Raw genomic sequence first — 26902 nt, forward strand, 5'->3', positions numbered from 1 at the left:
GTAGACTGACCTACTGACAAACAGACAGACAAAAGAACCAGACCGAAAAGCCTCTCCTACCCGGGCTCTGGCCTGCATGATTCATGAATGCCGATTGCTTGAGCAGTTGCCTTCATTAACGAGGCCAGCACGATCTTCACTACCTTTCTCGCTGGAAAAGTCACGGCTTCACCGTCTCTTCCAGCGGCGCCCGCGGCACCTGTGTCCCATGCCACATCTATTTCTACAGAACCACAGCCTCCAGAATTTCCAGAAGATCTAGCCGAACCTCATGAGGTCACGGATGTCGCCAATCTCATCGCTGCTGACCTTGGTGACGATGAATTTGGACCTCGCTACCCCCTTGATCGAGTTGACTTTGTCAATACACTCGCACGCCGTAGCATGACGTCGTGGCCATGATCCTCAAGGAGACAAAAGCGTAAAGTTGTACCGACTTAAAGGCTATCTTCACCATTTAGTGCACCTCGATCGACCTAAGGTATCTTGCATATCTTTGTCGATCAGGGTCGTTGCACCCAGCTCAATCTCATGAAAGTCGTTGTATGTCTTTCGTTCGCGAGATGGTACGAAGTCCCATCCCCCGTGCAGCGCTGGCAACTGCGCAGCGCTGCGATGCGTTCTACAAACTGCGAGCTAACCCCAATCTGTCGAGCACGTAATAATATAGACCCGCACCCCTCCTGTCCCTCTTATCGAAGTCACGTGTGGCAGAGTCGGACAAGAAGAAAGCTATATTGTCTTGCGTCTACGTTAGCTATGATATACTCCACCCGAACCTGCGCAGTTTTGGCTGGGCAGTTGCCAGCGTTGCCCTCGGGTGCCATGCTACACAAACTCATAGTGCTGTCCACTCTCTTCCTAGGCCTCCATCGAAGGCCGATATGCGGTCGATAGCACCGAGCAATTTTCTGACCCTTCCCCCCAATCAATGCAACCAATAGGCAAAGCGAGAGTTTGGAAGCCTCTCCAACGCATCAGGCGTCTGATGCGTCCAAAACCCTCCAGGCGCACCCCTGCCCAGCCATTCTGCCAGCTCTCGCGCCAGCAAGACATGCTCAGTGGAACCGTTCGCTGCATTCTCACGCAGCCAAAGCCCGAGACACTCCTCCCCCGCCTGAGCGGTGCTCTCACGATATCTATGACCACCAAGATCTCGATCGTGATACCATCCCGCCACTGACTGCGTGGATATCTGTTCAGGGTGCGGGTCTGCGGTATGAGGTTCGAGCCGTCGTTTCGGCAGCAGTGCAAGCAGATTGCCCATTTCACGGGAGGCACCCTTAAGGTCACCTTTGCGATAGAGGCAGCCGGCTAGGGAGAACAGGCGCGATAGGTTGTGAGCTGATGCTGGGCCGAAGAATGCATCGAGATCCGCGAGGTTGTTGCGCAGCACACTTTCGGCGTCTGCGTGGAGACCAAAGTAGTCGAGGGCGAAAGTGCGGATTCGATTTAAGCTGAAGGAGATATCGTGGTAGCGGCCGATTGTGCTGTCTAGAAGATCTGCGGAGACGCGCAGAGCGGCTTCGATGGTGTATGGGTCGCAGTAGCCGTTTAGTAGTTGATGAAGAAGTAATGCGATAGGGTGGCGCTTCGAAATGGTCACTGATAACTTCGCCATGTACGTAAGGAATGATGCCACCACTGGATTGCTATGTGCTCCGGATAAGTGGTCGAAAAGGTGGTGGAAGACTGCTGTGAGTAGCCAAGGATCCGAGGACCTCAGCATGTCCCAAAAGGTCTGCTGCGCTTCTTCGTATGCCGCAAGGGCCTGCTACTCATGACCAGCACGTAAGTGACATGTGGCTTTCTTGATGCCTCTATGGAGGTCTCGCAACCGGCAGAGAGAAGAATGGATACCTCTATTCCGCTGGAGTGTGGTGATCGTTATGTTGCACAAACCTCGAACGTTCATAAGGACGCTTTCTGTGTGATGGTAGATGTGCGGCGGTCGTAGTAACGTCAACCGTGGGGTTTGCCGACACCGAGCTCTTGTACAGAGACTAGAGGACCGTTCAATGCGGTGTTGCTCGGCCGGATGTATGGAAGACGCAGTCGAGGGCCGGAAGTTCACACCCCCATCGGACTTTGGCGGACTGCTTTCCGTAGAGCTCGTAGCCGTCCTTGGGGTGTCCTCTCCATCGTCCTCATCGACTGACACGATACTAAGTATGGATGGAGTCGGGGATAGTGGAGTGCGCCGCGCAAGTGCTTCTTCGACATCGATGTCTTTTCGCTCGAAGTGTCGTCGAGCTGCGTACAGTGAGACCGGCCTGTTCCTGACGCGAAATCTAACTTTCTTGCCAGCATGGTGGAACTCAGCATGTTTGCGAAGAAGATGCAGCAGTTCTCGATCCTGCTAATCCGTCAGCGCTGTGTCTTCACGAGTGGCAAGGACGACATGAACACCTACGTTATTGTACTTCTGCAAATTCCATCTCCGAATTTGTGCCTTGCACATACGCTCCCTGTAAGATAGTATCAGTTTCTGTCATCAGCGATCAATCTGGGAATTGGTGATAGAGACATGCGTATCCAGGGCTCGACATGACATGACTGGCCCGAGTGTCTTGACCGTGTTGTTTTCAGACAGACACTTTGTTCTGATGATGGCGACTGGGAAAAGTCTGAAGAGGTTCCAATCTCGTAGGTCTGGATAGCTCCTGCCATTCGAGCATTATCGATGGGGTCGGAGTTGGAGTACTCACGACACGCGCCATCCCTCAGATTTCAATGCCTCGATCGTTTCCTTCAAGGTTTTGTTCTCGACCCGATATAGCTGATTGAGATGCGGTCTGATGGAAGCCCATTGCTTCTCCGTGATCGTGCTCATGGCCGGTACAGCTCACACCGATGCGGCTTCTGCGTTGATGATGCATGGAATAGTTGTGGACGGAACACGAGCAAGAGATTCTTAGACCTGACTGTACTGTGAGTGGACCTGAAGGCTTCCTGATATAGCTGCTTTCAGGCAAACCAGTAGTGTGAGATTGAGATGGCAAGGCCAGGCGACGCATGGTCGAGTGTCAAGAGCCTGCAAGACGTGACTCGGCCGTACGAGCATTGACTAAGGTTCTCATGAGTTGAGGCTGTGAAGATGAAACATCACGCCGAGTCTTCTGGTGCATGCGTACAAGGTATCCAACGTTATCTTCACGCAAGCGCCGACCCACTCGCAGTGTAACTGCTGTGGTAGATGAAGGAGAACCTTGAGTGAAGATTGCAGACGATACCTTGCACCTAGTATTGCCAAGGAAGGGGCCAAGATGAAGTGGAATACCAAGAGCTCGTAAGGAAGGAAGAGCCCCGAGATAGCCTCGCTAAGATAGATTCAAGGTCCGAAGTCATCCCGGGAATGAAACATAGCTATTATTGGCAACTGTTGTAATGATTGCTACTGACTCACCTCCGGTGGTCTACCATACCTGAGAACCTCAAAAGCAGTTAATTATCCTAATCTGCACGAACAACAATGTACCATCTCGCCCTCCATAGCACTACACTTGCGCTGCCTAATCCCACGCCTGTAATGCTCAGTCCTATGCTCCCTCGGATAATTGATTGAAAATAATGGTTTGCGAACCAGTGCTCGTGTGTCCGCTTTGTTATGCCTCCTGCCTATGAAGGACAGGATCGGGGGCTGGCATCGATACCGGGTCGTAGTAGCCATTGACTCTCTAAGCCATGGAACTCTCGACCTTGTCCGCATCGCCAGGGTTGAAGCCAGCATTCTCAACACTGGGTACACCTCCGACGTTTGTGCTTGTATGGTCCTCAAGCTCATGGACGTCAACTTGAGTATCGTAATCATCAAATTGCAGACCAGCCTCTTTGCAACGACTCATCCATTTCGCAGTCTCTGCCCATGCGCGCTGCGCGGTATCTCTCAGAGTCTCGTTGCGGCGTGTCAGCTCTTGCTGCGTGATCTCGAAGACGCTTCTCTCGTTATCAAAACTGGAGACTCTTGCTTGTAGGTCCTGAATGTACTTGATCGCGCCGGTAAGGATGGCGCCTTTATTTTTGTCCGAATTTGTTGGTATCATCTTTGCCAGGTTCTCAATGCCCTCATTGATGACTTCTCTGCGTCTTCTTTCCACTGCGACACATGTTAGCGATGCAGTTCAAAGTCAACCTGGTCTTGACTCACCTTCTTTGTGGTTATCTTTCCGCTGTTGATGCCATTGCGGGGTCCCAACTTGTGGCTTTCCCTGCTGACTTTGCCTAGCGTCGAGTATACCAATACCACTGGGGCTCATCTGGTGTTGTGGTGCATGCTGCTGCATATGCGCCGTTGGGTCTTCAAAGCCGGTCTGCATGGTAGCATGATCGAATGCATTTGGCTCTGGATACGCGGATTGCTGTTGCTGCTGCAATGCAGCCTGTGCAGTGCGAGAGGTCTCGTCTTGTGGAGGGACGCTGTCCGTAATGCCTTGTAACAAAGATGCATACATGGCGTCTGTCACAGCACTGCTGTCGCCATTGGTTGCAGGTGTCTTCATGACTCGTCCTTCTTGTTCGCTACCACCCCTCTTACGCTTGTTACTGTTGGGACTCGGAGGATTGTTCGTGGCCATGTTATTGAACTTGGGATTCCTGTTGAGTCCGCTGTTTTGTGCTGGGACGCGTCGCACTTGTTCACTGGGGTTTGTGTATCACTCGATACTGCAGGTGTTGTGGGATTTCACTCAGTAGTAGGGTCCTAAATGATCGGTGATTAGCATGATGCAGACGCGCAAAGTCGATAGAGTGCATAGAGGCATAGGTGCATGAAGGTGGCATGATAGGCAAAGGTAGCAGGCTGACTCGTCTTGTCGAGTTGAGACAAGCCCACCAAGCCCGTCGAGATGGTGTATTGTGTGTCAAGGTCATGCAGCCATCAAGTGTTCTCATCTGACCTCAACCTTGATCACGGGTTCATCAATCACGTGTGTGGACTCACCTTTGTTGTCTCGTGACGAGACTGTGATGGTGGAAAATGAAGCAGAGAGCCTGGTGGACCTGGTCACGCTTTCTACCTTCCCGAAGTCTATGTCTACGTCGGAGTAGTGTTTATCCGAGACTTCGAGTCACCAGCACTTGCTAGCCCGATGATCATTAGAATGTTAGCGTGTACGGTCTACCAAAGAGCCAATTATTTGCACATCCAGGAGGCAAGAGCTCAACAAGCACATCTGGGTAGAGCAGTTTTTGTCCAAATGTACACATATGAAGCGAGCAAGTCGAGGTACCTACAGGTCCGAGCAAGTCGAGTGCCAGCCGATCAGTGCAGGAAGGCCAATTCTGTCTCTACACTGAACCACTATGACATATAATCGAGGACGAACGGACCAAACCGCATTTTAATTATCGCATAATCATCGCACTAGGTGTTCAACAAGTTCTCTCGGTCTCTCTGCTCTAGGTAGAATTTCCTGCTGTATGCCGAGACATGTTGCGATTCCAACTGAGATACGACTCAGGGTGAATAAAGTGAAAGTGTTGACAGCAATGAAGCAGTGATCGAGCAGCACACAACTGAAGGCAGCATAATTCACAAGGTAGGTACGAAGTCTTAGATGTTCCGATTAAAAGCAACACAGTGAGTTTGCTATCACTTCTACCTCCATCAATCACCATCTTCACGGCATCATCTGCCTTTCCCGCACTTGGTTTATATCCCTTTACAAACATCGCGTGACTTCTCTACTTCTTCCCTACAGCATTTCGTGGAGGAGCTGCGTTTCACCATCAAGATGCCAGAACACGATCTACTCGAAGCTCGAATCCTGGTCGACGAGGAGCCACTCGAAGAGTATGATGCGCCTCAAGATGAAAAGGTATCAGATGGCGAAATCGTGCGATACATCCGAGCTACGACAGGAAAGCAGTTCAAGATCCTTGCGCGATTCAAAGCCGGCTATGAACCAAAAGACGCAGAGTGCCTTTACTGCAAGATATTGCTTGATGGCGTGATCAGACATTTCGCGTGCAACCCTCTGGTCATGAAGCAAGGTGTCTTAGTTCGAAACCAGCAACATAAGTTCCATAGCAAGAGAATGAAGGACTCTGCCGGCAGATGGAAGCGCATGTATTTCTCGTTTGGTAACCTTACAACCAGTGAGTTGGAAGAGTACTACTAACATAGGGATTCAGCTGACGCTCACTGTAGCTGCCGACGCTGAGGATCTGCCAATACCTGCGACGTTGAATTTGCTTGGTACCATTCGAGTGACTTTCTACCGAGCCAAGGCCAGGAAGAGAGCAGAACCTAGATTAGCCAAAGGGATCATGCCTCTTCCTTCCGAGGCTATTCCTGAGGATGTGCTCAAAGGCCAGGGCATCAAGAGCAAGGTCAGGTATGTGTTGATGTGTGATGTGGCTGGTAAAGGCTGACCACGCAAATCAGCTATGTAGCATCAGACGGAATGGCTGAAGCCCCAGAGATACGAACACACGACTATGTTCCTGTTCCCGGCGACGCAGGCAAGAAGGTAACATTTGTCTTCAAGTATCGAACCAAAGGTCCGTAACCACAACACTGCTCTGGTCGGCCACTAACCATTCTCAGGCACCCTTCAATCCCTCGGCTGCATCCCACGCACACCATCACCCGAACCAGAGCCTCCATCAGAACTCGAGCGCACGAAAGGGCTATTGCGGATCTCGGAAGAAGCCCGACGCACAGCAGAGGCAGAAAGCCAAGACCTCCGACGACAGCTCGAGCAAATTCAGCGACTGGTAAATGGCGGTACACAGAGTAGAAGCACTGTGCCTCAGAAGCGGGAACGAGATGTTAAGGAGGAGGAGGACGCAACAGAAGGACGACGATCAACACCTCGGAGAGCTGCTGTCACGATCGAGATTGACGATTAGGAGGCGGAAGGCAGGAGTCATGAAGATACGGAAACTGCGATGGTAATAATGCACCTTCGAGTTAGAAAAGATCATTAGATCTCAGGCGGGCATAAGCCGGCGGTCATTCTCAAACATACAAAAGCGCCCAACAAGAGCCGAGAGAGCGCCCAACAAGAGCCGAGAAAGCGATCAGAGATACTACAACTTCATAGCGAAGTAAACCTGCAAGTTTAAACAAATTCCATACCATTCCAATCTATCAGACCCCCCTAACCTTCCTATAACTCGGCGGCCTCACCGCCCTCCCAATCACCTTCCCACCCCAAACAGGCACAAGACTAATCGCCGCCACAACCACAACCCTCCAAACCCACCCCAAACTAACCACATACCCCAAATCAAAATACTCGCCCAAAAACGGCACACTAGCACCATACAAGACCCCAGTGCCCACAATACTCGCAATCATCCCCGGATGCCACGTCGTCACACTAACCGCAACCATAATCAACTCATTCACCACCAACACCGTAAAACTCACAGACAGCATGCGCGGTCCGTCGACGGCACCAACAAGTAGCTGCGATAGTCCCTGAATCACAATCCCCTGATAAATACTCACCGCAACCCACGTGAAGAACGTCTTATAACTCAGACTCTCACCAGTCTTCAACTCCCGATACAACTCCGGATACAAATTCGCAACACGCTCATCAACATCCCGATCCAACACAAGACTAAACACCGGCGCCATGGTGTACACAGTCGCATACCCAACCAACAGCCAATCCTTAAATAACCCCTTCGGATCGAACCGTCCCGCAACATTGAATACAGTCTGACACACACTGATGATCAACCCCCTATGAATAATGAACTGCGCCAACTTCGCGCTGCGCTTGTAACTATTCCGGCCATGCCAGACGAGGAGCTTGGTGACGTGGCAGAACTGTGTTACGCTGTAATCGGCCGCGAGAGAGGCTTGTTTCCCTTCCTTCCCGACGATGCCGATGCCGATGTCGGCCGCTTGGATCATGGAGACGTCGTTGCCGCCGTCGCCGATGCAACAGACGCGTTTTTTGGTGTGCTGCCGGATTAGGAGGGCGATTTCGGCTTTTTGGGAGGGGGAGCAGCGGCTGCAGATTACGGCTGGTAATGTTACGGATAGGGTTATGAACTGGGTTCGGAGGTGTGTGAGCATGGTGGAGAGGGACTCGCCGTCGATGAGGAGGGCGGTGTCGGTGCGGTTGCTGAGGGCGTCGAGACTGTCTTGGGCGGCGGATTTGGTTGTGATTCTGCTGATGGTGTGGATTGATTGACCGCGGGAGACGAGGCGCGCACTGACTGCGACGCAGCGTGCTGTCTCGATTTTGTCGCCGGTTAGCATCCAGATTTTTACGCCGGCGTTGCGGAGGAGTTCGAGGGAGGGCTTGACGTCGCGTTGGAGGCGGTCTTCTACGCCGGTTACGCCGAGGAGGTCGAGGTTGGATTCTAGGTGGGTGGAGACGATGGAGGACATTTGGGTGTCGCGGTTGTGGAGGGATAGGGAGGCGGTGTGGTATGCTGTGGCGAAGGAGTCGTATTGGGATTGTGTTAGCTTTTTGCGGCCGACGACGAGGGTGCGGAGACCTTCGCGGGCCATGTTTGCTGTTTCTTCGGCGAGCCAGTCGTTTGGGGCGACGATGGTGGACATTACGGTGTCGGCGCCTTTTTGGAGGAAGAGGAGGTCGTCGTTGGTGGGTGGGAGGTCGGGGAGGGTGGAGGAGATGCGGACGATTATGCCCATTCTTTTGCTGTCTGAGGTGAAGGGGAAGATGTCGAGGATTTGGGCGGTTAGGACTGTTTTGCCGGTTTGGGTTGATTGGAGGATTATTTCTTCGCGGGTTCGTTGTTGGAGACGGAGGCCGACGGATTCGGTGAATTCGACGATGGCGATTTCGTCTGGGGAGGATGCTTGGTAGGAGATGGTTTGTTCGCCGTCGATCTCTTCTGTGGAGGGTGTGACGTTGTGGCAGAGTGCTAGGGCAACGATCAGGTCTCGCACACGTGTACCGATCTCACGCCGGCTGCGGACGGGTGTAGTAGCTGATAGTGGTTTTTGTTCAGTGTCTTGGGCGAATACCTGGTTGACATATGCGGCGACTTCTTCCATTGCTTCACCGGCGTAAGAGACTGTACCGACATGAATCTTCTTCAGTTGCATCTCGTTCTGTGTCAAGGTGCCAGTCTTGTCGGACAAGAGATATTCGATCCGGCCTAGATCTTCGGGAATCGTGCTCGTTCTTACTACTGTGCCTGGTATACCCTTATCACGCTCGATGAAATAAGCATAGACAGTCTTACCCATGTCAAGGTTGACACGCAAGCTGATGGGTATGATGGTTGAGAATAAGATGAGGTAGATCATAATGGCAACATACCAAGGCTTCTGGTTGGAGGGCTCGAAGCCTTCTAGGGCTACCAGTACGACAGATAGGGTCAAAGTCATCACGCATAGAATTTTGGTCAAGTTGTTGATCTCCGATTCGAGCAGACCAGACTTTGACCTAGACTGACTGGTGGACATGGCAGATCTGGTCTGTTTGCCGGTATAGATGATTACTGCAAGCGTGGTGGTGTTGGATGCCAGGACGGTGTTTGCCCATGCAGTATTGTCTATGCCCAGGGGTATCGAGGTGCTGCTTGGCATAGGCTCTGTCGGACTGTCGACTTCTTCCTCCAGCTTCGCAACATGCGGGTCGTATGCCGAGGCCTGCGAGGACAAAGTTGCAGTACCGACGAACTCGTTTACTTTCTGATTAGGGGCACTAGCTGTAATTTGTAGCCTTCGAAGATCTGCCAATGAGAGACTTTGTGACAGCTGGCACGGTATCCGAAGTTTCCAGTCAGTCTCACCGTCCAACTGATCGGTCCGAATGAAGGTCTCTGCAGCAACGGCATTTTCCGTCGTGTCTGTAGTAGGCTCGACAACAGCCTCAGCGGTAATGCTTCTCAGAATCACGACGTCGGCAGGTACACGCTGATTCTTCTCTAGCTTCATAACGTCCCCGACCTTCAAGTCCCTGGACTTCTTCTGGACTTCATGTACACCAGAAGGTGACAATCTGTTGGTAGTCTCGTGGTCAAACGCTAAGACGGTGTAAGGCTCAGAATTGGCTTCAGCATCTCGTCTCCTCCTTGCGATGTCATCGAATGCCTCCTTGCCAATTGATATTGTCAATACAAAGACGAGTGGAAGGATGTAGGTTGACATGTAGCCTATCCTTAGGTATGGGATGATTTGCGACAGAGCTACTAGGAGAAAGTAGATGTTCAGGAAGAAGCGGAATTCGTTGTACAGTGTGAGGGGTAGAAATGACCAGACTGTGTATTTTGCATTCGAGACAATATTGGCAGGATACTTCTTCTTTTGCGGTTTGCCCACGTCGACGTCTCTGGAGTCCTTGTTGCTGACCTCAGGCTCATCACGCATGTCAGCCAATTCCTGCTTGACAAAATCCCTCGAGTACTGCATACTCTGCCTAAGACTTGAGCGGCGTGAGTGTGTTGGCTTCGCCGTCCGCGTCGTCCTGTCCGACTTCCGGACATTCCACCCTCTTGACTCCTCGTCCAAGCCGTCTCCCAACAGCCCTTCGAGGTCATCGTCCTGATCCTGCCGCCGCCGGTTGTTCTTTGTTGGCCAAAATCGACGAGAAGAAGCGTCATTTAGAGGTCTCAGCGGCACACTTTGGGCTGCACCAGCCGTGTGCCATGGTGACTGCCTGGAAGGTTTGGAGTGACCACTGGCCCCTGCCGTCGCATAGTCGAGTTCGTCTAGGTCGAGGTCATCTTCTGGGTCGGTATCGTGGCCAGTAGTTGGTTGGTATTCGTAGGACTTCGGCATCACCACATGCCATCATTCCATGCGTCAAATTCAATGTCGAGGGTTCTTTTCACAACTTCCTATTATTCCGCAAGGACTGATGCGTGAAGCATGAGCGTGTACTAAGTAGTCCTATGGCCTCTAGGTTAAGTAGCGACAGATTTGATCGTGAAGTCGTTGCCTTCGTAAAGTGGTCGTCAAAGAATGTAGTGTTGTAAAAGGTGATATTCTCTGGTTCAGCGTTGAGTACATTGTTCACATGCATACGGAGTATGCACATGCACGGGTGCAGGCAAACCGAAACAAGGCTGAGATCTAGCGCTATGCAAGTCTAGATTTAGGCTAGCAGAATCCAGGCTTAGTGGAGAGCCTCCCTAGAGCTAGCGCCGGCACGACTCCAACGCCTCCTGTGGAAGTGGCACCCTTGCCCTGAACTGTGCTCCGTATTGAGGACTGCCAGATTGGGCTACCAGTGGTACTTCGAGATCCCTCCGTCGCATTTCGAATTGTGCACTTTCTATCAAGAAGTTTCAATTTCTTCCATCTAGCGCAGGAAGCAACGACATCATGTACCAATAGTGCTCATACCCGATATTTATCTCGACGACTTTCGTTCTTCAGCTGTACATGTAAGCAACAACAATTGAACACGCCACGTCATAACCTCGATCATGCCGGTCGCTGACTAGGAACACAGTATACTATACACAAGAAGGCCATTATCATGGACTTCTCTAATTTCTCCCATGATGGCGAAGAGGGTTTCTTGACCGAGCAGAAAGAGAGCCATTGGCAACCAGCACTACGGCCGAACGAGGATGAAGTAGACCAGATACCACAGCCAGATACATCAATGGACGACGACACCACAGCTCAGTCGTCGCAATCACGGCACTTTTCGCACGAAACAGACGACTCGGAAGAGCAACAAGCTCAGGGTGGTCTGGATCCAGCTTGGGGCATAAAACGAACCGATACGGCGCGCCTTCTGGATGGTGTTCATCGAAGTGCTTCTTTTCCGGCTCCAGAGCCCCAGCAGTCCACCCCATCTGCCAGACTCGTGCGCCAATCTCATGTCCTCAAATCATCAATAGTAGAAGAGCCAGCCCATAGCTTTTCACAGACAAAACCGAATGCTGAAGATGAACAAGAGATTCTACACAGCGCTCACCATGCCGAGAGTCCACTGCGACAAGAAGAGCAGTCCCTTGCACAGCCAGATCAAATTTCCTCAAGATTCGAGGAAGGACTGCCCTTGATTAGTGCCGACCAAGAGCCTGAACCACAAACCGAGCAAGAGCACGAGCAAGAGCAGCCTCCTACTGTACCTGCTTTCAATGCGGACGAGGACGACGCAGCTAACGACTTCTTCTCGCAAGTGAAGGACGAGTCGCACTTGGGGACTGAGACTAGACCAGCATTCGAGCGGAAAGAGACGGCCGACGTCCTGACCGGACTGGGTATGCAAACCGCTGCCCCTGATTCGCCCCCGCCCACCCAAAGAACTACACAGCCCGAGCCTGCGAAAGAAAAGGACTTCGCCGCAGCTTTCGGAGATGATTTTGCTGAGGACACAGATCTGGCTGCAGCTTTCGCACAGAATCAAGATCCGGAAGACGACCCTTGGAAAGCTGTCCTGGAAGATGATGACGGTTTCTTGGTTGAGGATGCCGATGATTTGTTGCCTGATTCCGATGAGGAAATCGACTCGGCTCCTGCGCCTCTGCCCACCCGGCCCGCTCAGCCAGCTGCACCAGCGCAAAGAGCTCCGAACTATGCCAGATCCCACTCGAGTTATGCGCCGCATCAGCCTACAACCTCGGAGCTGACAGGATTTGGGCCAACGACACAACACGCCGGCCTGCCGCGCCAAATGCAGAATCCTATGAACGCCTTCCAGAGTTCTCAACAGCGGCCGAATATCACTAACAGAGCCGAGAGTTTTGTAGATCAGTCAAAAGGCGGCTACAAGTCTCCTTATGATTTACCTATGGATCTAGCTCCGAAAAAGAGGGTGCAAGCTCAACGGGCTGCGCCCCCTGTGAACACCGTTCCACCGCCGCCAAGGACCAGTAGCATGAACGCAGAGAAACAACTTCAGTCACCTTTCTCTCCCAGTGCGCCTACCTTCAACCAGACAGCAACAGCGTCTCCAGCAGCGCTCCCTCCCGGGCCACCTATTGATAGATCTGGCAGCGTGCCCGTACAGTCTGCTCAGACAGCAAGCAACCGTGCGACTTTTGGCTTCTTTGAGGAGCTTCCCATAGTTCCGCGTGTCAGACCTGCAGCTTCAGCTCGTACTCCTTCAGTACAAACACCTGCTGGCCCTCCTCGCCAATCGTCCATGTCTAATACAGGCATTGTAGCCAGCCCGCCACAGATTCAGCAACCACCACCAACTCAGCAACAGGACCCGTATGCGCAGTTCAATTTGCAACAACCGGCTAAGCTGGATCCCTATGCTCACGTTTCACTACAACCGACCCAGCCAGCACAAGCTCCTTTAGCACCTGCGCCACCTGCTATGCCTTCAAGGTATTCACCAGCTCCACCAGGCTTACAGAATGGGATCAGACCTTCTCCATCACCACGGTATTCTCCAGCACCGCCCTCCCAGGCAGTCGGGCCTCGGTATTCTCCAGCGCCACCGCCGCAACAGGCGAATGGCAACAATAGATATGCGTCACAGCCTGTACCGGGCACCAATCTGCCCTTCCAACCTCGGACTTCCAGCCCTCTTGCTCAAAACAGGAAGTCCGTCGATGATTCCGTTGAGCAGGCGCAGCAACCCAGACCTTACCTACAGCATACCGCATCGTCTTCGCTCCCTTACAATCCACCAATGAACAGCTTGTCACCACCTCAAGCGACTGACCCAGTAAAGCAACCAATAGTGCCACCAAGACGTCCGCAGACGCAGTCACCTAGCCGACAAATGACCAGACCGGGTGTGCCGCCAAGAATCGCTCCTCCTCCAAATAGACCGGCTTCAGCCTTTGGCCAGCTCTCGCCGACTAGAACGAGACCACCACAGAATGTATTATCACCACCGCGGATGATACCACAACGTCCGCCTGTGGAAGAGCTAGACTACATTCAACCAACCGACGGTACCGAGCACGACCCGCTTCAGAGGTTTAAAGGAGCTCCGGTCTTCCGTTTTGGCTTTGGTGGCACTGTTGTTACCAGCTTTCCCCTCCGTACACCCCGGTATAGCACTGCGTCACGACCACAGATCAAAGCAAGTCCTGGCGAAGTCAAGACTAGAAAGTTCGATAGCATTCTCAATCCGACTGAGCATGTCTCAAAATTCCCAGGCCCGTTGAAAGGCAAGGCCAAGAAGAAGGACGTGCTTACATGGCTCTCAACAGCTATCGGCGCTTTCCAAAACGGGATGATGAGCACGCCAAGCAAGCGATTAGAAGAGAAGCTTTGTCTCTGGAAGATCGTTCAGATATTGGTCGAATCTGATGGCAACCTCGAAAGCCCGCAGTCTGTGCAGAAGGCCAGCGCAATTTTAATGCCAGATGTTTATGCTCTCGACGATGCAGCACCGACACCGTACCGGATGGAGGACGCACCGAGTAGCATTTACCGGCCTGAAAGCTTTACCGCAAAGAGCGAGGCAGTCGACCCGGTTGCAATTGAAAAGCTGAGGAAGACGCTTCTGAAAGGCAAGCGTGAAGATGCCGTATGGCAAGCTGTTGACAACAGACTCTGGTCACATGCGTTGTTGCTTGCATCGACTCTGGACAAGTCGGTGTGGAAGTCTGTTATAGCGGAATTTGTCAAGCAAGAGGTTAAGACTATGGGATCAAACGCAGACTCTCTGTGTGCGCTCTACGAAGTACTCGGCGGTAACACAGAGGAGAGCATAGACCAACTTGTACCGCCTTCCGCACGCGCAGGCTTGCAGATGGTCAGCAGAGTAGAAGCATCGGGTCCAACACGGAATGCGCTGGATGGGCTCGATAGGTGGAAAGAGACTCTGTGCTTGATCCTCAACAACCGAAGTGGGGATGACCAACGAGCACTGATCACATTGGCGCGACTGCTGACAGACTATGGACGCATTGAGGCTGCACACATCTGCTACTTGTTTGCCAGGCCACTGTTTGGCGGCGCCGATGACCCTACCGCTATGGTCGTTTTGCTGGGAGCTGATCACCGAAACCATCCAAGTAGCTTCCACCTCGACACAGATTCCGTTATGCTGACTGAGGCTTACGAGTTCGCGGTGTCGACCCTAGCGCCAGGCGCTACTGGCTTACAGATTCCGCACCTGTCTGTCTACAAGCTGCAGCGTGCCAGAGAGCTCACTGACGCTGGTATGAAAACAGAAGCGCAAGCTTACTGCGATGTTCTTGAGGCTGGTCTCAAGTCTAGTACCAAGAACTCCTTGTACTACAACAGAACTTACCAAGCGGAACTCCAGGATCTTTCGAACCGTGTTAGACAAATACCGGTGCAAAGTGCATCCTGGATCGCCAAACCCAGCATCGAGAAAGTGTCTGGCTCATTGTTGAGCAAATTCAGCAGCTTCGTTACAGGGGAGGATTCTGATGCAGAATCGAAGGGTTCTGCGCGCGATGCAGCTGAGGCAGGACCGTTTGCTAATGTTTCCGGCTCGCCAACGCTCAGCAGAAATACATCGCAAACAGACCTGTATGGCTCTTATCCAGCTGCAACGCAAATGACCCCAGCTCCAGCGCCAACGGCCGCTGGCTCAAGGTATGCTCCAAACGGCATGAATTCTGCAAGGTCGTCTTCGGAAATGGCAAGAGGCAGATCGTCTCTAGACTACCAGCGGTCTCCACCGTCATCATCGCATGGCATCGATCCCTCACGTAACATCTACGCGCCAGTCATGCAGCCACAGCAAAATGCATATTCCCCAAATATGATGTCGCCACCATCAACAGGTTACCAAGCAAACCCGTACCAACCAAGCCCAGAAGCACCCATGCCATCAGTCGCGGAAGAATCATACCCGCCAACTCACACAAATGCGTATGCGCCACATAACAATCCATATCGAAACAATATGCCACAGGCAGACACTAATGGCATCTCATCACCGCCAGTCCAGCCCGCATTCGGTGGCTACACACCTGATATTCCGCAACAATCTCAATTTACGCCAGCTCCGACAGAACCAACACCATCGTCAACATTCGAGCCATCCACATCGACGTCCGCATTTGAGCCACCATCGAACGACACAGGGTACGGTGGATACGCCCCACCAGAGAGCACAGGCTATCAGCCATACGTGCCAGACGCCGACTCAGACGACGAGAAGCCCAAACCAAAGAAGTCCTTTATGAACGATGACACCGGCGACTTCTCACGACCTTCGAACACCTCCGCACCAGCACAACCACAAGCCCAAGATGAAGCCGCCCGCAAAAAGGCCAATGACGCCGCCGCAGAAGCCGCCTTCCGCGCCGCCGCCGAAGCAGACGCAGCAGACGCAAAGTCCGCATCTCAAAAGAAGACCGGTTCCGGCTCCTGGGGCTTCGGCCTCGGTGGCCTCTTCGGCAGCAAGAAGAACGAGTCACTCGATGCACAGTCATCGAAATCAAACTCCGCAGACAAAAAGGTGCATCGTGTACATCTCGGCGAATCCAAAATGAAACTCTACTACGACAAGGAGAAGGGCAAGTGGATCAATCCTGACAACCCGGATGCGGCAGAGAAGAAAGCTGCACCGCCACCGCCACGGAGTAGTAGTGGGAGTGTACCGCCGATGAGTATGGGACCACCACGGAGCGTTAGTATGGGTTCTGCGCTGTCGCATAGTCAGTCGATGCCGGGGATGCCGGCTTTGCCTGGGAGTAGATCTGGGACACCGCTGAGTCAGGCTGTTGATACGGGCAGTGAAGGCGGTGATTCACGGCCTGGGACGGGACATGGTCCAGCGCCGCCGCCTGGGATTGCGGCGACGTTGCCGCCGGGTACTGCGCAGTCGCTTGGGTTGGGGAGTGGAGCTGCGACGCCGGGTGCGGGTAGTGGGCCGCCCAGTCGACCGGCGAGCGCACTGAGTAACGCTAGCGGACTTGATGATTTACTTGGCCCGCCGAGTGGGGGTGCGAGGAAGGGTGGACGGACGGCGAGTGGTGCTAGGGGGAAGAAGGGGAGGTATGTGGATGTTATGGCTAAGTAGGAATTGGACTTATGCGATTTATGGGAGTTGTGGGGGGAGAGCGAGGAGGGTGCGCTTGGGTGTATTGGTGTTGGGACGGGTATCAAATAGATTGTGGTGGTTTAGCGATGGGTGTCTGTCTAAGATGCCATTCGTAGTGGGTAGCAAGTGTCCATGATATAGTAATTTACGAGTTCTACCTTTGATGTACGGGTGGCATCGTGATTCGGTCATTGGTATGGTGTCTCTTGACTGTCATGATATGCTATCATCACCATCTTGTCAGGCGTCCTTTCGCCTTGTCATCGTATGCTATGGTCGTGCCGCATGTACGTGGTATCCTCCTCGCACATTCTCAATCATCATCCGTCAGATCAACGAGCACAGGCATTTTCTTCGGTGGTGGTGCCATCTCTTGAAGGTCATCGTCATCTTCGTCTCTTGCTCTTTTCGTGCCTCGCGGGGCAGTGCCAGATTGTCCGTCACCATCCTCGAGCTCGATCGTTGGTGCGGGTCGTTTGGGCGGTGGCATAAGTTCCTGAAGCTCGTCGTCGTCTTCGTCACGCGCTCGCTTCGTGGCCTGTTGTGGTTGTTCGGTCTTGATGGGTGTGCCGTCCTCACGCTTGATGGTGTCATCGCCGATGATTGTTGTACTGCTTTCGCGAGAGGAACCTCTTTCTGCTCGTTCGAGTCGTTCCTGGGTGGTGTTAGTGATTGCGAGAGTAGATGTGCGGCACGCCCTTACCCTCAGCCGCAGGATCTCAAGGTTCTGTCTACGTCTTTCCTCCTTTTGCGCCTTGAGCATTTCTTCGGTTCGTTCGAGCGCGAGGGCGTGGTTGGGCTCGGGTGACGGGCTTCGGGGAATGCAGCCGAGATATTGGAGGATTTCTGAAAACATTAGATTCATCATATGTGGAGGACGCCAACCTGCCTCTGTTGCGATATCTAAACTCGAACTCGTGTATCTTTCCAGCAGGGCCATTGACAGGCAAATAGTCGTGGTATCGAATCGCGGGAGCACACCCGACCTCGTCAGAAGCATCATATCTGACAAATTAGCAGTGCTTCAAAGCTAACGTAGATCACGAAAGACGTACCTCACGTTGTTCTTGATGTATCTGCCTTTGAGGAGCTTTTCTGGTACTGTTTCTCGAGCATCAGGAAGACGCCCCTCGGTGATAAAAGGCAGTTCTCTAGGGACTTCCTGTGCCCTATACACTTCCAATTTTAGTCGTCCGAGCTTGTTGACCTGTTCTAAAGAGATGGGATTGCAGTCTTCCGTTTCAGCTACAGCAGTCAGCCAGCATCCAGCAGTATTAATGGCGTCCACCTGGATGGCAAGACACATACCGAGACCGAGCGCACCAAAAACAAAAAATGTCCTCTTCCATGTTCCCGTGTCGTCTTTGGCCGCCGTACACCCAAGCTGCAAGCTCTCGGGTTTGGTCAAAACACCCTTTCGGTGAGCCATACCCTTGGTTGGCAAGTTTCGAAACCAGTTGATTTCTTCATCATCAAATGTGAGCGAAGCATGGAGGTATGGTGCCCACTGCAGCTTGAACCCTGGTAAGAACCTGATCTCGACCGTGAACCGCTGCCCGGTCGTGGCTTGGACGTAGCGGACGTTATCGATGCCATCGGGATCCATGTATTCCTGAAGTGGTTGGCCGTCGACTAGGACGCGAGCATCAATGAAACCATTGAAAGGCATCTTGGTGGCTAGCGTATCATATGAGACTGAACCAAGTTGGAAGGTAGAAGTTGTAAGCAGGGGGGTGCAAGATTTTAGTGAGCCATCAGCGAAATGTAGTCTTCACTTTTAAAGTTTAGGCAAGCAGGATCGGCTGCAACTGCCAGGAAATCGCGGCAATAGCATACCACTGTCGAGCAACAGCCGTTCACTGGTTTGGCCACAGGCAATAGCTTCGATATCTACGCGCTGAAACTGCTTATGTAGTACTGAATGAACATTAGCCATACTCGTAACAGGATAATACTAGCAACTCACTGTCAAACACGACTCCTCATCGTCATCCGGACCACCAATCCAGCAATACATTACGAGTGCAGTGTCGTCTAGCAGACAGCCAACGACTCTCGAGCTTACTCTGCCTACGCTCAATACTCTCGACCAGTCCTTCGCATCAATTCTGACCTTGGCCCAGCCTGCTTCATCTTGTCCATCAGGGCCACCAAGCTCCTTCATTCTTGTACTAGGGTGATCTCTTACTGCTTGTGAACCGCCTTCAAACTGTGTTGCATCCAGCTCTGGATTGAGCAGATTAGTCCAATGACTCGAGATATTGAGCGCATCCGTCCTGATCGCCAACTTCAGAACCCCATGCATATTAGCAGACATTTCCAGCCGTGGTGCATTCTTGGTTGAGCTTGATATTGCCGTTGACATTGCTAGCTTGGTGAATCTTTCCGAAATGCTCTTCAGCTGAGCTAGATTAGGCATGTAGATGTTGACGTCTGGTTCCCTCAATCGTGGCTCATGCAGACCTCCAACGTCTCCAGGATGCAAGACCTTGACTGGAATATCTTGCGTAATTACAGTCTGCCTCTCTCGATGTTGATCATAGCCTCCGCCACCAAAGGCTGGGTCATTCAAGTCAATATCGAGGTCGAATTCTCCGAACTCATCTGTGATCCTCTCAGCAGTGACGACGCTGTTGTTTGCAACGTAAGTACTGCTATGGATCGTCAAGCTCAACATCGGCACATTGTCCTTCTTCGTTAGTTTGATCCATACATCTGTAGCATTGCTAGCTGATTTCAATGCTCGAGAAAGCGCTTGCAGTGGCAACTCAAGGTTGATCGTGTTCTTCTCCGTTGCAGACTGGCAGAGATACTTGTCGAAGATGGTGTCTATCTGCAGCTTTGACCAGCATTGTGATCCCTTGTCGGGTATGACTGTGAATTGGACATCTTCCTCAGTCAGGCGACACCATGCGATTGGATTGAGTGATGAAAGAGAAGCACACACTTTCTCGAACACGCTGACAGCTTTGATCCTGCTCTTGAAGCGCATGATGATCTTAGGAGCGCAAAGGATTCAAATTATTGCTGCGCAGAGTGGCCGAGACTTCGACGCGTTCTCGCGTCACACAGAATTCTGTGATGACTAAGCAACAATATATGTCTACGACTTATTGCTTGACTAACGAACTATCACTGGTTTTGTGTATATACATGATTTCCATTGGCTGGCGCCCATGGATGCAAGGAACTCTGAAAGCAGTTCGCAGTGTATGATACCAATCGAACTATAGTAGACTATAACATTTTGGCATTCTGTTGCCTGACACTAACGGTACCAGTCCTCAGCGATGGAGGGCTAGTTTATTTGCTCACAGTCAAGTCGCCTAACATGTGCAAATGCGGGACGTATATAAACATGCTTGCATCTCTGCATTTCAAGTGTATTTCAAGGCAATTCCGGGATCTCATGTAGAGGTTTTCGTGCTACAAAACTTCCAAATCTGTTAGCTCAACAAGAAATTCCTTCTTCTGACAACAGTATCAGGTTTCAGCCAAGCAGAGCACCACGGCGCCGAAGGCACAAAGCGGAGTCTCGACAATTGGCAGCGAGCTAGCAGAGCACAAAGTCGGATCCAGAGACTATGTCTCAAACAAGAGCTGTGCTTGAAGAACTCCCAGCTGAGGTACTGTCGATGATCTTCCAGCAAAGCTTCGAGCCATATTCATTGGTGGCGAGGATTGAAACAAGACCGCCCAGGAGAGCACATCTGCAGATTACAGGGCTTGGCAGTTGCTCGCCTTTGTTGATCTGCAAAGCACTCCTACCCGTTGCAAGACAAGCTCGTATCGAGAGATACACTGGGAAGCTCTTTGATGACACAGGTCTCTACGAGGGGGGAGTGGCACAGAAAGACCTTAGGATGACTCCCTTGCTTCTTGAACGGACCAAAGTCCTGATTCGGTACGCACTGGACGTGACAAAGTTCGATGATTCCATTCTGAGCCGTGATTTCTCCAGCCTCAGACAGGTGAGGTGGAGGGTTCCTTACTACGACCTGCAAATGATCGGTTGCTCTCTGCCGCAATTTGACAGAAAATCACCAAGTTGGGACACTCTGGCGTGCGAAATCGAGCATGCGATGAATGTAGGTGACCATGGCTGGCAAGCGGCTCGTTCCAGGCTAGAGTGTCCCTCTGGGGTTGTCGGTGGCCTACATTTCCAATGGAGAGCGCGAGGTTGGGCGCAAGGCCAGACATTGGAGGACGCCCGAACCCACGGCTGGTACTTCAAGCTGGATGTCGAGGTCCAGCTTCGCGATGGCATCTATACCATCATTAAGGCCGAGGTCGTGCCATACGAACACGTTGCTGCTGATATACCTGAGCGTATTACGGTTTTGGCACCGGTGCCCAGGCCGCCAGAGGTATGACCCTGAATTTGAATTTACTGGGCAAAAGATACATTGGATGCGCGTTAGAGATACAAGTTGGAATAGCACCTTTATCAAAGCAATATTGGGGTTATCTCGAGTTGAGATCGGCAAGGAGGATCGCCCCAGGATTTGGTGCATCTTTGCACGTGTTGGCGCGTTTCATATCCGTGGCGGGACGCGTCGAGGTGATGCCTCTGATGTCACTTTTGTAAACTCCCTGACCATCTCTTCCTCTTTCATGCCTTGCTATACAATATAATAAGAGCTAATAACATACGCAAAAGACTTGCAGAAGCCAGACGAAGTCAATGGAAACTTGAGCTTGAGACTGCATTGAATCTGAGTATAAATACGAACGCGTAGCGATTGAGCCAGCTCTGCCACTCTTACCCTCCCATTCTTCCCAGATTGTCTTTGTACCAGAAGAATACATCTTTACCTGTGCCCATAACATAAGTCAACATGCCTAACGTCAACTTCACTCCCTCAAACCCCAACACAACAACACGGGAGAACTTCACCAACAATATCCTCAATGTCCAAATTCCATCTGACGCAGCCCAAGACTGGGCCGATGCAGTCCGTCACCAACAAGGTCTCTACAAAGCCCTATACGAGCATGAAGCCATGGCGCCGAACCGCCAGCAGACCTTCATGACATCCGCCAACCAGAAGAGTGCCGTCTACCACTGCTGGGACTTCGTCGGGACGGACAATCCAATACCTATACATGGTCGACTACAAGCGACCGAGAAGTCAAAGACGGGGCCAGGAACAAGAGGTATATGAGGATGCGCTTGGAAGGACGAAGATGAGTCAGATGTTGGTTGAGGATACGAGTGGTGATCTGGATTTTATGTTGAACAGCAATATTGATGTTAGGGTTGAGTTCGATGATGCTGTTAAGCGGGCTGCGGCGGCGAATGGGCCGTTGACGAGATAGGGAGCTCAGTATGCAGGATGTATCTTCATGCAATGGCCTCTAGAACTCTTCTCGAGATGTGCTGCCTGATTACCGGTAAGCAGCGCACTGCAAAAACAGATGTATGGTGCAGATTGTGCTCCTCGATCATGCCTCCCATCTCTCCTGTTGAACTGGTTACTCGCAGAAGCTGCGGCATCGCCTTGAGTCTCAAATCGTTGTTCACATTTTACCCTTGACATTGGCTCCTCAAGTTCGTCCTTGCAGCAGCATATAAATTGTAAAGCTGTGCTTTGGGTGGAATCCATTCTTCCATAAAAGATCTTGTGCGAGTATTATTGATCGTACTCGCGTAAATGCATTCACCTACAACTGGTATGTTCTGCCGGAGCTTCGGCTATCTTGCTACGTAATTCCCAGGGGTAACGCGTACAAAGTGGCGTCGATAAGGTCTACCCGCCATCGCCTGTTCGCGAACTTACCTGGAGTGCAAGTTTCCAAGATTCTGGCATGGAACCCTAGCGACCATGTGTTGTGCATGAATTCTAACGCCGGATCCCACTCTTAGAAACCTAAACACCTTCTTTCCTCGGCAGAGTGCATATATTGGTGTGACTACCATTCGGGAGCAGCGAAGTTCCCTGTCGAAAAGTGTCGCACAGAAAGTAAACAAAAGAAGTGACGTTCCGAGACCACCAACAAAACCATCCCAAGTGTCGAAACTGAAAGTCCAGAGCATTGCACCGCAACGGCTTGAGACAACCCAGAAGTGTCTGAAATACATTGTCAGCTGTGGTTCACTTTGCACTTGCCAAGTTCCAGCTCTTTCTGTGACTATTCCATGAAGAGTCGCACCTGCTCATGCTGCTGCTGAATTTCATACAATGCCGTGACCATTTTCCACCATGGCGACAGTACAGCCAAATCCAACAGACCTTACTATTTCCACGAAACTCCCTCCTCCCACTCATGCACGGACATTCTCCAAGTCCAGATCTCCGTCTCGATCACCGACCAGAAAAGCTCAATTTGCTGCAAGAGAGCTAGATCCTCTGCTGAAGAATCTGTCACCTGATTCTACTCTTGAAGCACTGCAGGCTGCGAATGCGCTGGGTCGAAACGAGGCAGAGCACAATGCAATTGCTAGGAGCATATCAGATGCCTCAGAAGCAGAAAGAGAGCTAGGTATACGAGCTGCTATAGCTGCGAAGAAGCTGCGAGAATGGACAGAAGAGGTCACATCATGGCCTTGGCCATCCAGTCAAGATCGTGCTTGGGGCGCTGGCTTCGTGCCGCCTAGCACTACCGCGAAGGGCACAGCACCAACATACTTCGGTTCGTTGCCAAGTGATGTGGTCAAGCAACGCGAAGAACGCCTTGACGAAATATGGGATGCTATCGAGACCCTGGGCATAGACGAGATCAAGGACTATGTCTTCAGCTTTCATAATCCTGGCTCTCGATCAGCATCTACCGGGCCTGTATCAGGCTATGGTCGCATGCGAGACTTCACAGCTTTAGTCACAGCCACAGTTATACAGGCTCTACCGGTTCTGGCGAACCTACACATCATCCTTGAGACTTGGTCTGTAAGACTCACCGTATTACGACAAATACCAGACCTCCTGTCGGCTCTGGAACAAGTCAAACTAGGCATGGGGACCATCAATGACATTGTCCAGGACGAGCAGAAGAGCAGAAAGTTGACCAAGCGGGAGCTCGAGACTGGGAAGGTTATGTTTGGAAATAGGGTCTCGAACCTGGGCAAACGCGTTGACACCCTCCTAGACCTTCTGGAAGGACAAGAGGATTCTTTGCCTCAAGCCTGGATCGACTCGCTCGAGAATATCGAAAATGAATACGCCAAGTGGGTTGCTCAGGCTGAGAAAGTTGTGCTGAGAAATCAGATGGCAAGCGACGAGGTCTCGAGCAGAAACGGCACGCCGGACCCTTCGCCGTCGAAAATACCACTGCAAGTGTCAGATGACTCGTCTCCGAGCAAGATGCAGGAGAATGCGCAAGCAGGTCTGACTAAAGGACACCCGGAGGATTCTGGTCCTGTCCCGGACATCCAGGTTGTCAAACGCAAGCCTCTTCTTGAGATCAACCCGAAAGCAGAGCAGAGCCACAGAAGAGGCATCTCCGAAGTCTCTATGGCAGACTCCGTGCTCTCGACTTACTCCATGGAGAATGCAGAGATAATTGATGCGACGGCAACGCCGGTTATGCCTAGTCCGCGGATCAGCGTTATCAACCCTCACTTTCCAGCTGCCGGAAGCGATATGTCTTCTTGGATGACGAACAAGAACAACAACAAGAGCCTGTCGCCTCCTCGGCCAGCCTTCATCCAACGAGCCTCTACAGCTTCCATGGGCTTTGTTCCAAAAGAGCAAATTCGTCAAGTCGTGCTACGCAGAAGTGCAAGTTATGACATGCTTTCCAGTATGAAATCGCCATCGAGTACTCTCCAGCCACAGAACCAATCGACCGCTCCCTCATCAGCTGTCACGTCGCCATTGTACGAACTGGACAATCCTTTGTTGTATGGCAGTAAACACCAGAATATGACGCCGCTTGCAACATCGCCTTCACCCAGCTTGAGAGTTGACCCTCTAAGCCTGAAAGGAAGGAAACTCGCCCAAGGTTCAATTATCCAGCCACCACTGGTGCCGAGACGGTCAAGCAAGAGGCTTAGTATGCCTTTGCTAGCTGCTCCGAAGCATCCTTCAACGCCCTCTCCAAATCCCCCAACCCCAAAGTTCGAAGCGCCTGCTGGTAGCGGTATGCCTCCTCCTGCAACACCTCCAAGCAGGGTCAAGAAAGAGGAGACTTTCGACGATAAGCTCAAAAGCATTTTAGCGTCCATACCTACCAAAATTCGGCTCGCTGAGGGTTCCGAGTCCAGTTCATCCGACGTTGGGTCACAAACCTCATCTCGTGCTTCGTCTCCAGTGCGCGCTCTGAAATTGTCTCCTGTTAGGGACAAATCAGGTCGCAATGGCCAAGCTTCTTCAGGCATCAGAGTATATCATCTCAGAGGCGGCAAGAGTAGGGATGCGCCGCCGCTCAAGCTTTATGTTCGTGCTGTTGGTGAGAACGGGGAGCGGGTCATGGTACGAGTTGGGGGTGGCTGGGCTGACCTTGGTGAGTATCTGCGAGAATACAGTCTGCACCATGGTGGACGTGGCTTGCATGAGCGCAAACTCGAGGTCGCTGGATATCCTGGAAGTCATAAGTCAAAGAACTCCAACGGCTCCATTGGCCCTGCCATGATGCCTAGCGACAAGAAGCGAACTGTTGCCGACCAAGGGTTCGATTTCGGTCTGGATGAAAGACCCACGTCGCCCGAGAAAGTTGAGCTAGAGCGCAATCCGTGGCGACCACCACCAATGCCGATAGGGACACACCCTGACGTGGCTCTAGCTCGAAGCACAACACCCACTCAGCAAAACAAAGTACGAGGCTCGACGCCGACGCCACAGCCGAGGCCGAGCAGTCGTATTTCGGTCAGTGCGAACACAACCCCAACGATCACGACGACCACTACCTCGACTAATAACTACACGCCGTTAGGTGGTGCAGGACCCGTGCCACAAAACAGGAGAGCGACATCACAGATATTCCAACGAACGCCATCAAGTGAAGCCTGGGTGGAAGGCATGATGAACCAAGCTAGGTCTGTTAGTGGCAGCCATCCACATCACCAGCATTCCACTGAACATTCAAACGTAAGCACAACGCCCAAAGCTGGTAGCAATACTACGACCATAACGACGCCTACGATTGTCACCACAACGACAGTAAGCTCGTCTCGCAAATACGGTAGCTTACCATCAAGGCGCTTCTCCTCATGGAGCACGATGCCTGCTACACCAACAACATCTACCAACACGACAAACGCTCGACCATCAGCGATAAGCAGTCCACAGGGCTCGCAGCTAAGCCAGACATCAAGTGGCTCTAGTGGGTCGTTCGTAACGCCAAATACGTCAAAAGCTAATGGGAGGAATGAGATAGACAAGAAGAAGTCGCGGATGAGCCTGAGTGACGTGGGCGGGATCCGCCGGGTCTTCTTGAGGAAGAAAAGCGACAAGTGAAGCTGTCGTTCAAGGCACGTGTTGAAATAGGGGAAGAGTCTGGAGAGCTTTCTGGCTCTGTTACCTAGGTTGGCTGTTTGAATACTGTATATGAGTTTAGCGGGCGTTAGGAGATACTCTTGCATGCAGGTCGTGCATTAGGACCAGCACATAACGGAGAGTTAAAAGCGAAGGTAATGGGCCTGAAGGCGTTGAGCCTTTTCAATTGCATTCAATTGTGTTGTCCTTCGACCAAGTGTTCTCAGCTGATGTATGGCCGAATCCTGCTTGTTTTGTCGTACGAGCTTCTGCTACTCACGCCTTGTACTACTAACTGAGCCCAGGGGTATCAATGTCGTCCAGCCTCAGGATTGACATACGTTTTGTACCTACACACCTCAACATCGGTTTGCGATTACCGTCAACGACTGACTGACTATCTGGAGTTCAGAATGGCTGTGTCTGTGGTGGCCCCAGTCGTACGCTCTCATGATCTGGGGACGGGAGTTTTACTAATACATCAGCACCAAATCGCTCTTGCGACACCGAGTCAGGCTACGCGTAGGCAGGACCGACGCAAGCAACTGTGGCGAGAACTATTGATGTTGATTGGGGTGGGGAGGCACTGTGGGTTGTCGTGGACTA

At 51.9% G+C, this 26902-nt stretch overlaps 11 protein-coding genes across 11 annotated transcripts; 5 read left to right on the top strand and 6 right to left on the bottom strand.

Moving 5' to 3' along the window:
- Nucleotides 1–928: 928 nt before the first annotated feature.
- On the bottom strand, nt 929–1621 carry PMZ80_002201 (uncharacterized protein; the record flags this gene model as incomplete). Its single annotated transcript, XM_064870635.1, has 1 exon — nt 929–1621. The coding sequence occupies one exon, from the start codon at nt 1619–1621 to the stop codon at nt 929–931; it is 693 nt and encodes a 230-aa protein (XP_064733088.1).
- A 153-nt stretch (nt 1622–1774) lies between these two features.
- PMZ80_002202 (uncharacterized protein) lies at nt 1775–2670 on the bottom strand (the record flags this gene model as incomplete). Its single annotated transcript, XM_064870636.1, has 3 exons — nt 1775–2356; nt 2414–2468; nt 2528–2670. The coding sequence occupies 3 exons, from the start codon at nt 2668–2670 to the stop codon at nt 1775–1777; spliced, it is 780 nt and encodes a 259-aa protein (XP_064733089.1).
- A 1007-nt stretch (nt 2671–3677) lies between these two features.
- CBF1 (basic helix-loop-helix protein) lies at nt 3678–4574 on the bottom strand (the record flags this gene model as incomplete). The annotated part of the gene is made up of 2 exons (XM_064870637.1): nt 3678–4096; nt 4148–4574. 2 exons carry the CDS (start codon nt 4572–4574, stop codon nt 3678–3680), a joined length of 846 nt encoding a protein of 281 aa, XP_064733090.1.
- A 1158-nt stretch (nt 4575–5732) lies between these two features.
- On the top strand, nt 5733–6852 carry PMZ80_002204 (uncharacterized protein; the record flags this gene model as incomplete). The annotated part of the gene is made up of 4 exons (XM_064870638.1): nt 5733–6096; nt 6149–6335; nt 6386–6501; nt 6548–6852. 4 exons carry the CDS (start codon nt 5733–5735, stop codon nt 6850–6852), a joined length of 972 nt encoding a protein of 323 aa, XP_064733091.1.
- Nucleotides 6853–7093: 241 nt separating this feature from the next.
- On the bottom strand, nt 7094–10717 carry NEO1 (putative aminophospholipid-translocase; the record flags this gene model as incomplete). The annotated part of the gene is made up of 1 exon (XM_064870639.1): nt 7094–10717. One exon carries the CDS (start codon nt 10715–10717, stop codon nt 7094–7096), a length of 3624 nt encoding a protein of 1207 aa, XP_064733092.1.
- A 703-nt stretch (nt 10718–11420) lies between these two features.
- Nucleotides 11421–16862, top strand: SEC16 (vesicle coat component; the record flags this gene model as incomplete). Its single annotated transcript, XM_064870640.1, has 1 exon — nt 11421–16862. The coding sequence occupies one exon, from the start codon at nt 11421–11423 to the stop codon at nt 16860–16862; it is 5442 nt and encodes a 1813-aa protein (XP_064733093.1).
- A 334-nt stretch (nt 16863–17196) lies between these two features.
- Nucleotides 17197–18552, bottom strand: PMZ80_002207 (uncharacterized protein; the record flags this gene model as incomplete). The annotated part of the gene is made up of 5 exons (XM_064870641.1): nt 17197–17538; nt 17587–17729; nt 17773–17888; nt 17939–18128; nt 18192–18552. 5 exons carry the CDS (start codon nt 18550–18552, stop codon nt 17197–17199), a joined length of 1152 nt encoding a protein of 383 aa, XP_064733094.1.
- Nucleotides 18553–18773: 221 nt separating this feature from the next.
- hus1 (Checkpoint protein hus1) lies at nt 18774–19875 on the bottom strand (the record flags this gene model as incomplete). Its single annotated transcript, XM_064870642.1, has 2 exons — nt 18774–18800; nt 18850–19875. The coding sequence occupies 2 exons, from the start codon at nt 19873–19875 to the stop codon at nt 18774–18776; spliced, it is 1053 nt and encodes a 350-aa protein (XP_064733095.1).
- Nucleotides 19876–20467: 592 nt separating this feature from the next.
- Nucleotides 20468–21256, top strand: PMZ80_002209 (uncharacterized protein; the record flags this gene model as incomplete). Its single annotated transcript, XM_064870643.1, has 1 exon — nt 20468–21256. One exon carries the CDS (start codon nt 20468–20470, stop codon nt 21254–21256), a length of 789 nt encoding a protein of 262 aa, XP_064733096.1.
- Nucleotides 21257–21721: 465 nt separating this feature from the next.
- On the top strand, nt 21722–22048 carry PMZ80_002210 (uncharacterized protein; the record flags this gene model as incomplete). The annotated part of the gene is made up of 1 exon (XM_064870644.1): nt 21722–22048. One exon carries the CDS (start codon nt 21722–21724, stop codon nt 22046–22048), a length of 327 nt encoding a protein of 108 aa, XP_064733097.1.
- Nucleotides 22049–23086: 1038 nt separating this feature from the next.
- PMZ80_002211 (uncharacterized protein) lies at nt 23087–26278 on the top strand (the record flags this gene model as incomplete). Its single annotated transcript, XM_064870645.1, has 1 exon — nt 23087–26278. The coding sequence occupies one exon, from the start codon at nt 23087–23089 to the stop codon at nt 26276–26278; it is 3192 nt and encodes a 1063-aa protein (XP_064733098.1).
- Between the last annotated feature and the right edge of the window lie 624 nt (nt 26279–26902).

This window comes from Knufia obscura, assembly GCF_036327395.1.
Source record: "Knufia obscura strain CCFEE 5817 isolate CBS 148926 chromosome Unknown scaffold_2, whole genome shotgun sequence".
In the NCBI taxonomy this organism is placed as follows: domain Eukaryota; kingdom Fungi; phylum Ascomycota; class Eurotiomycetes; order Chaetothyriales; family Trichomeriaceae; genus Knufia; species Knufia obscura.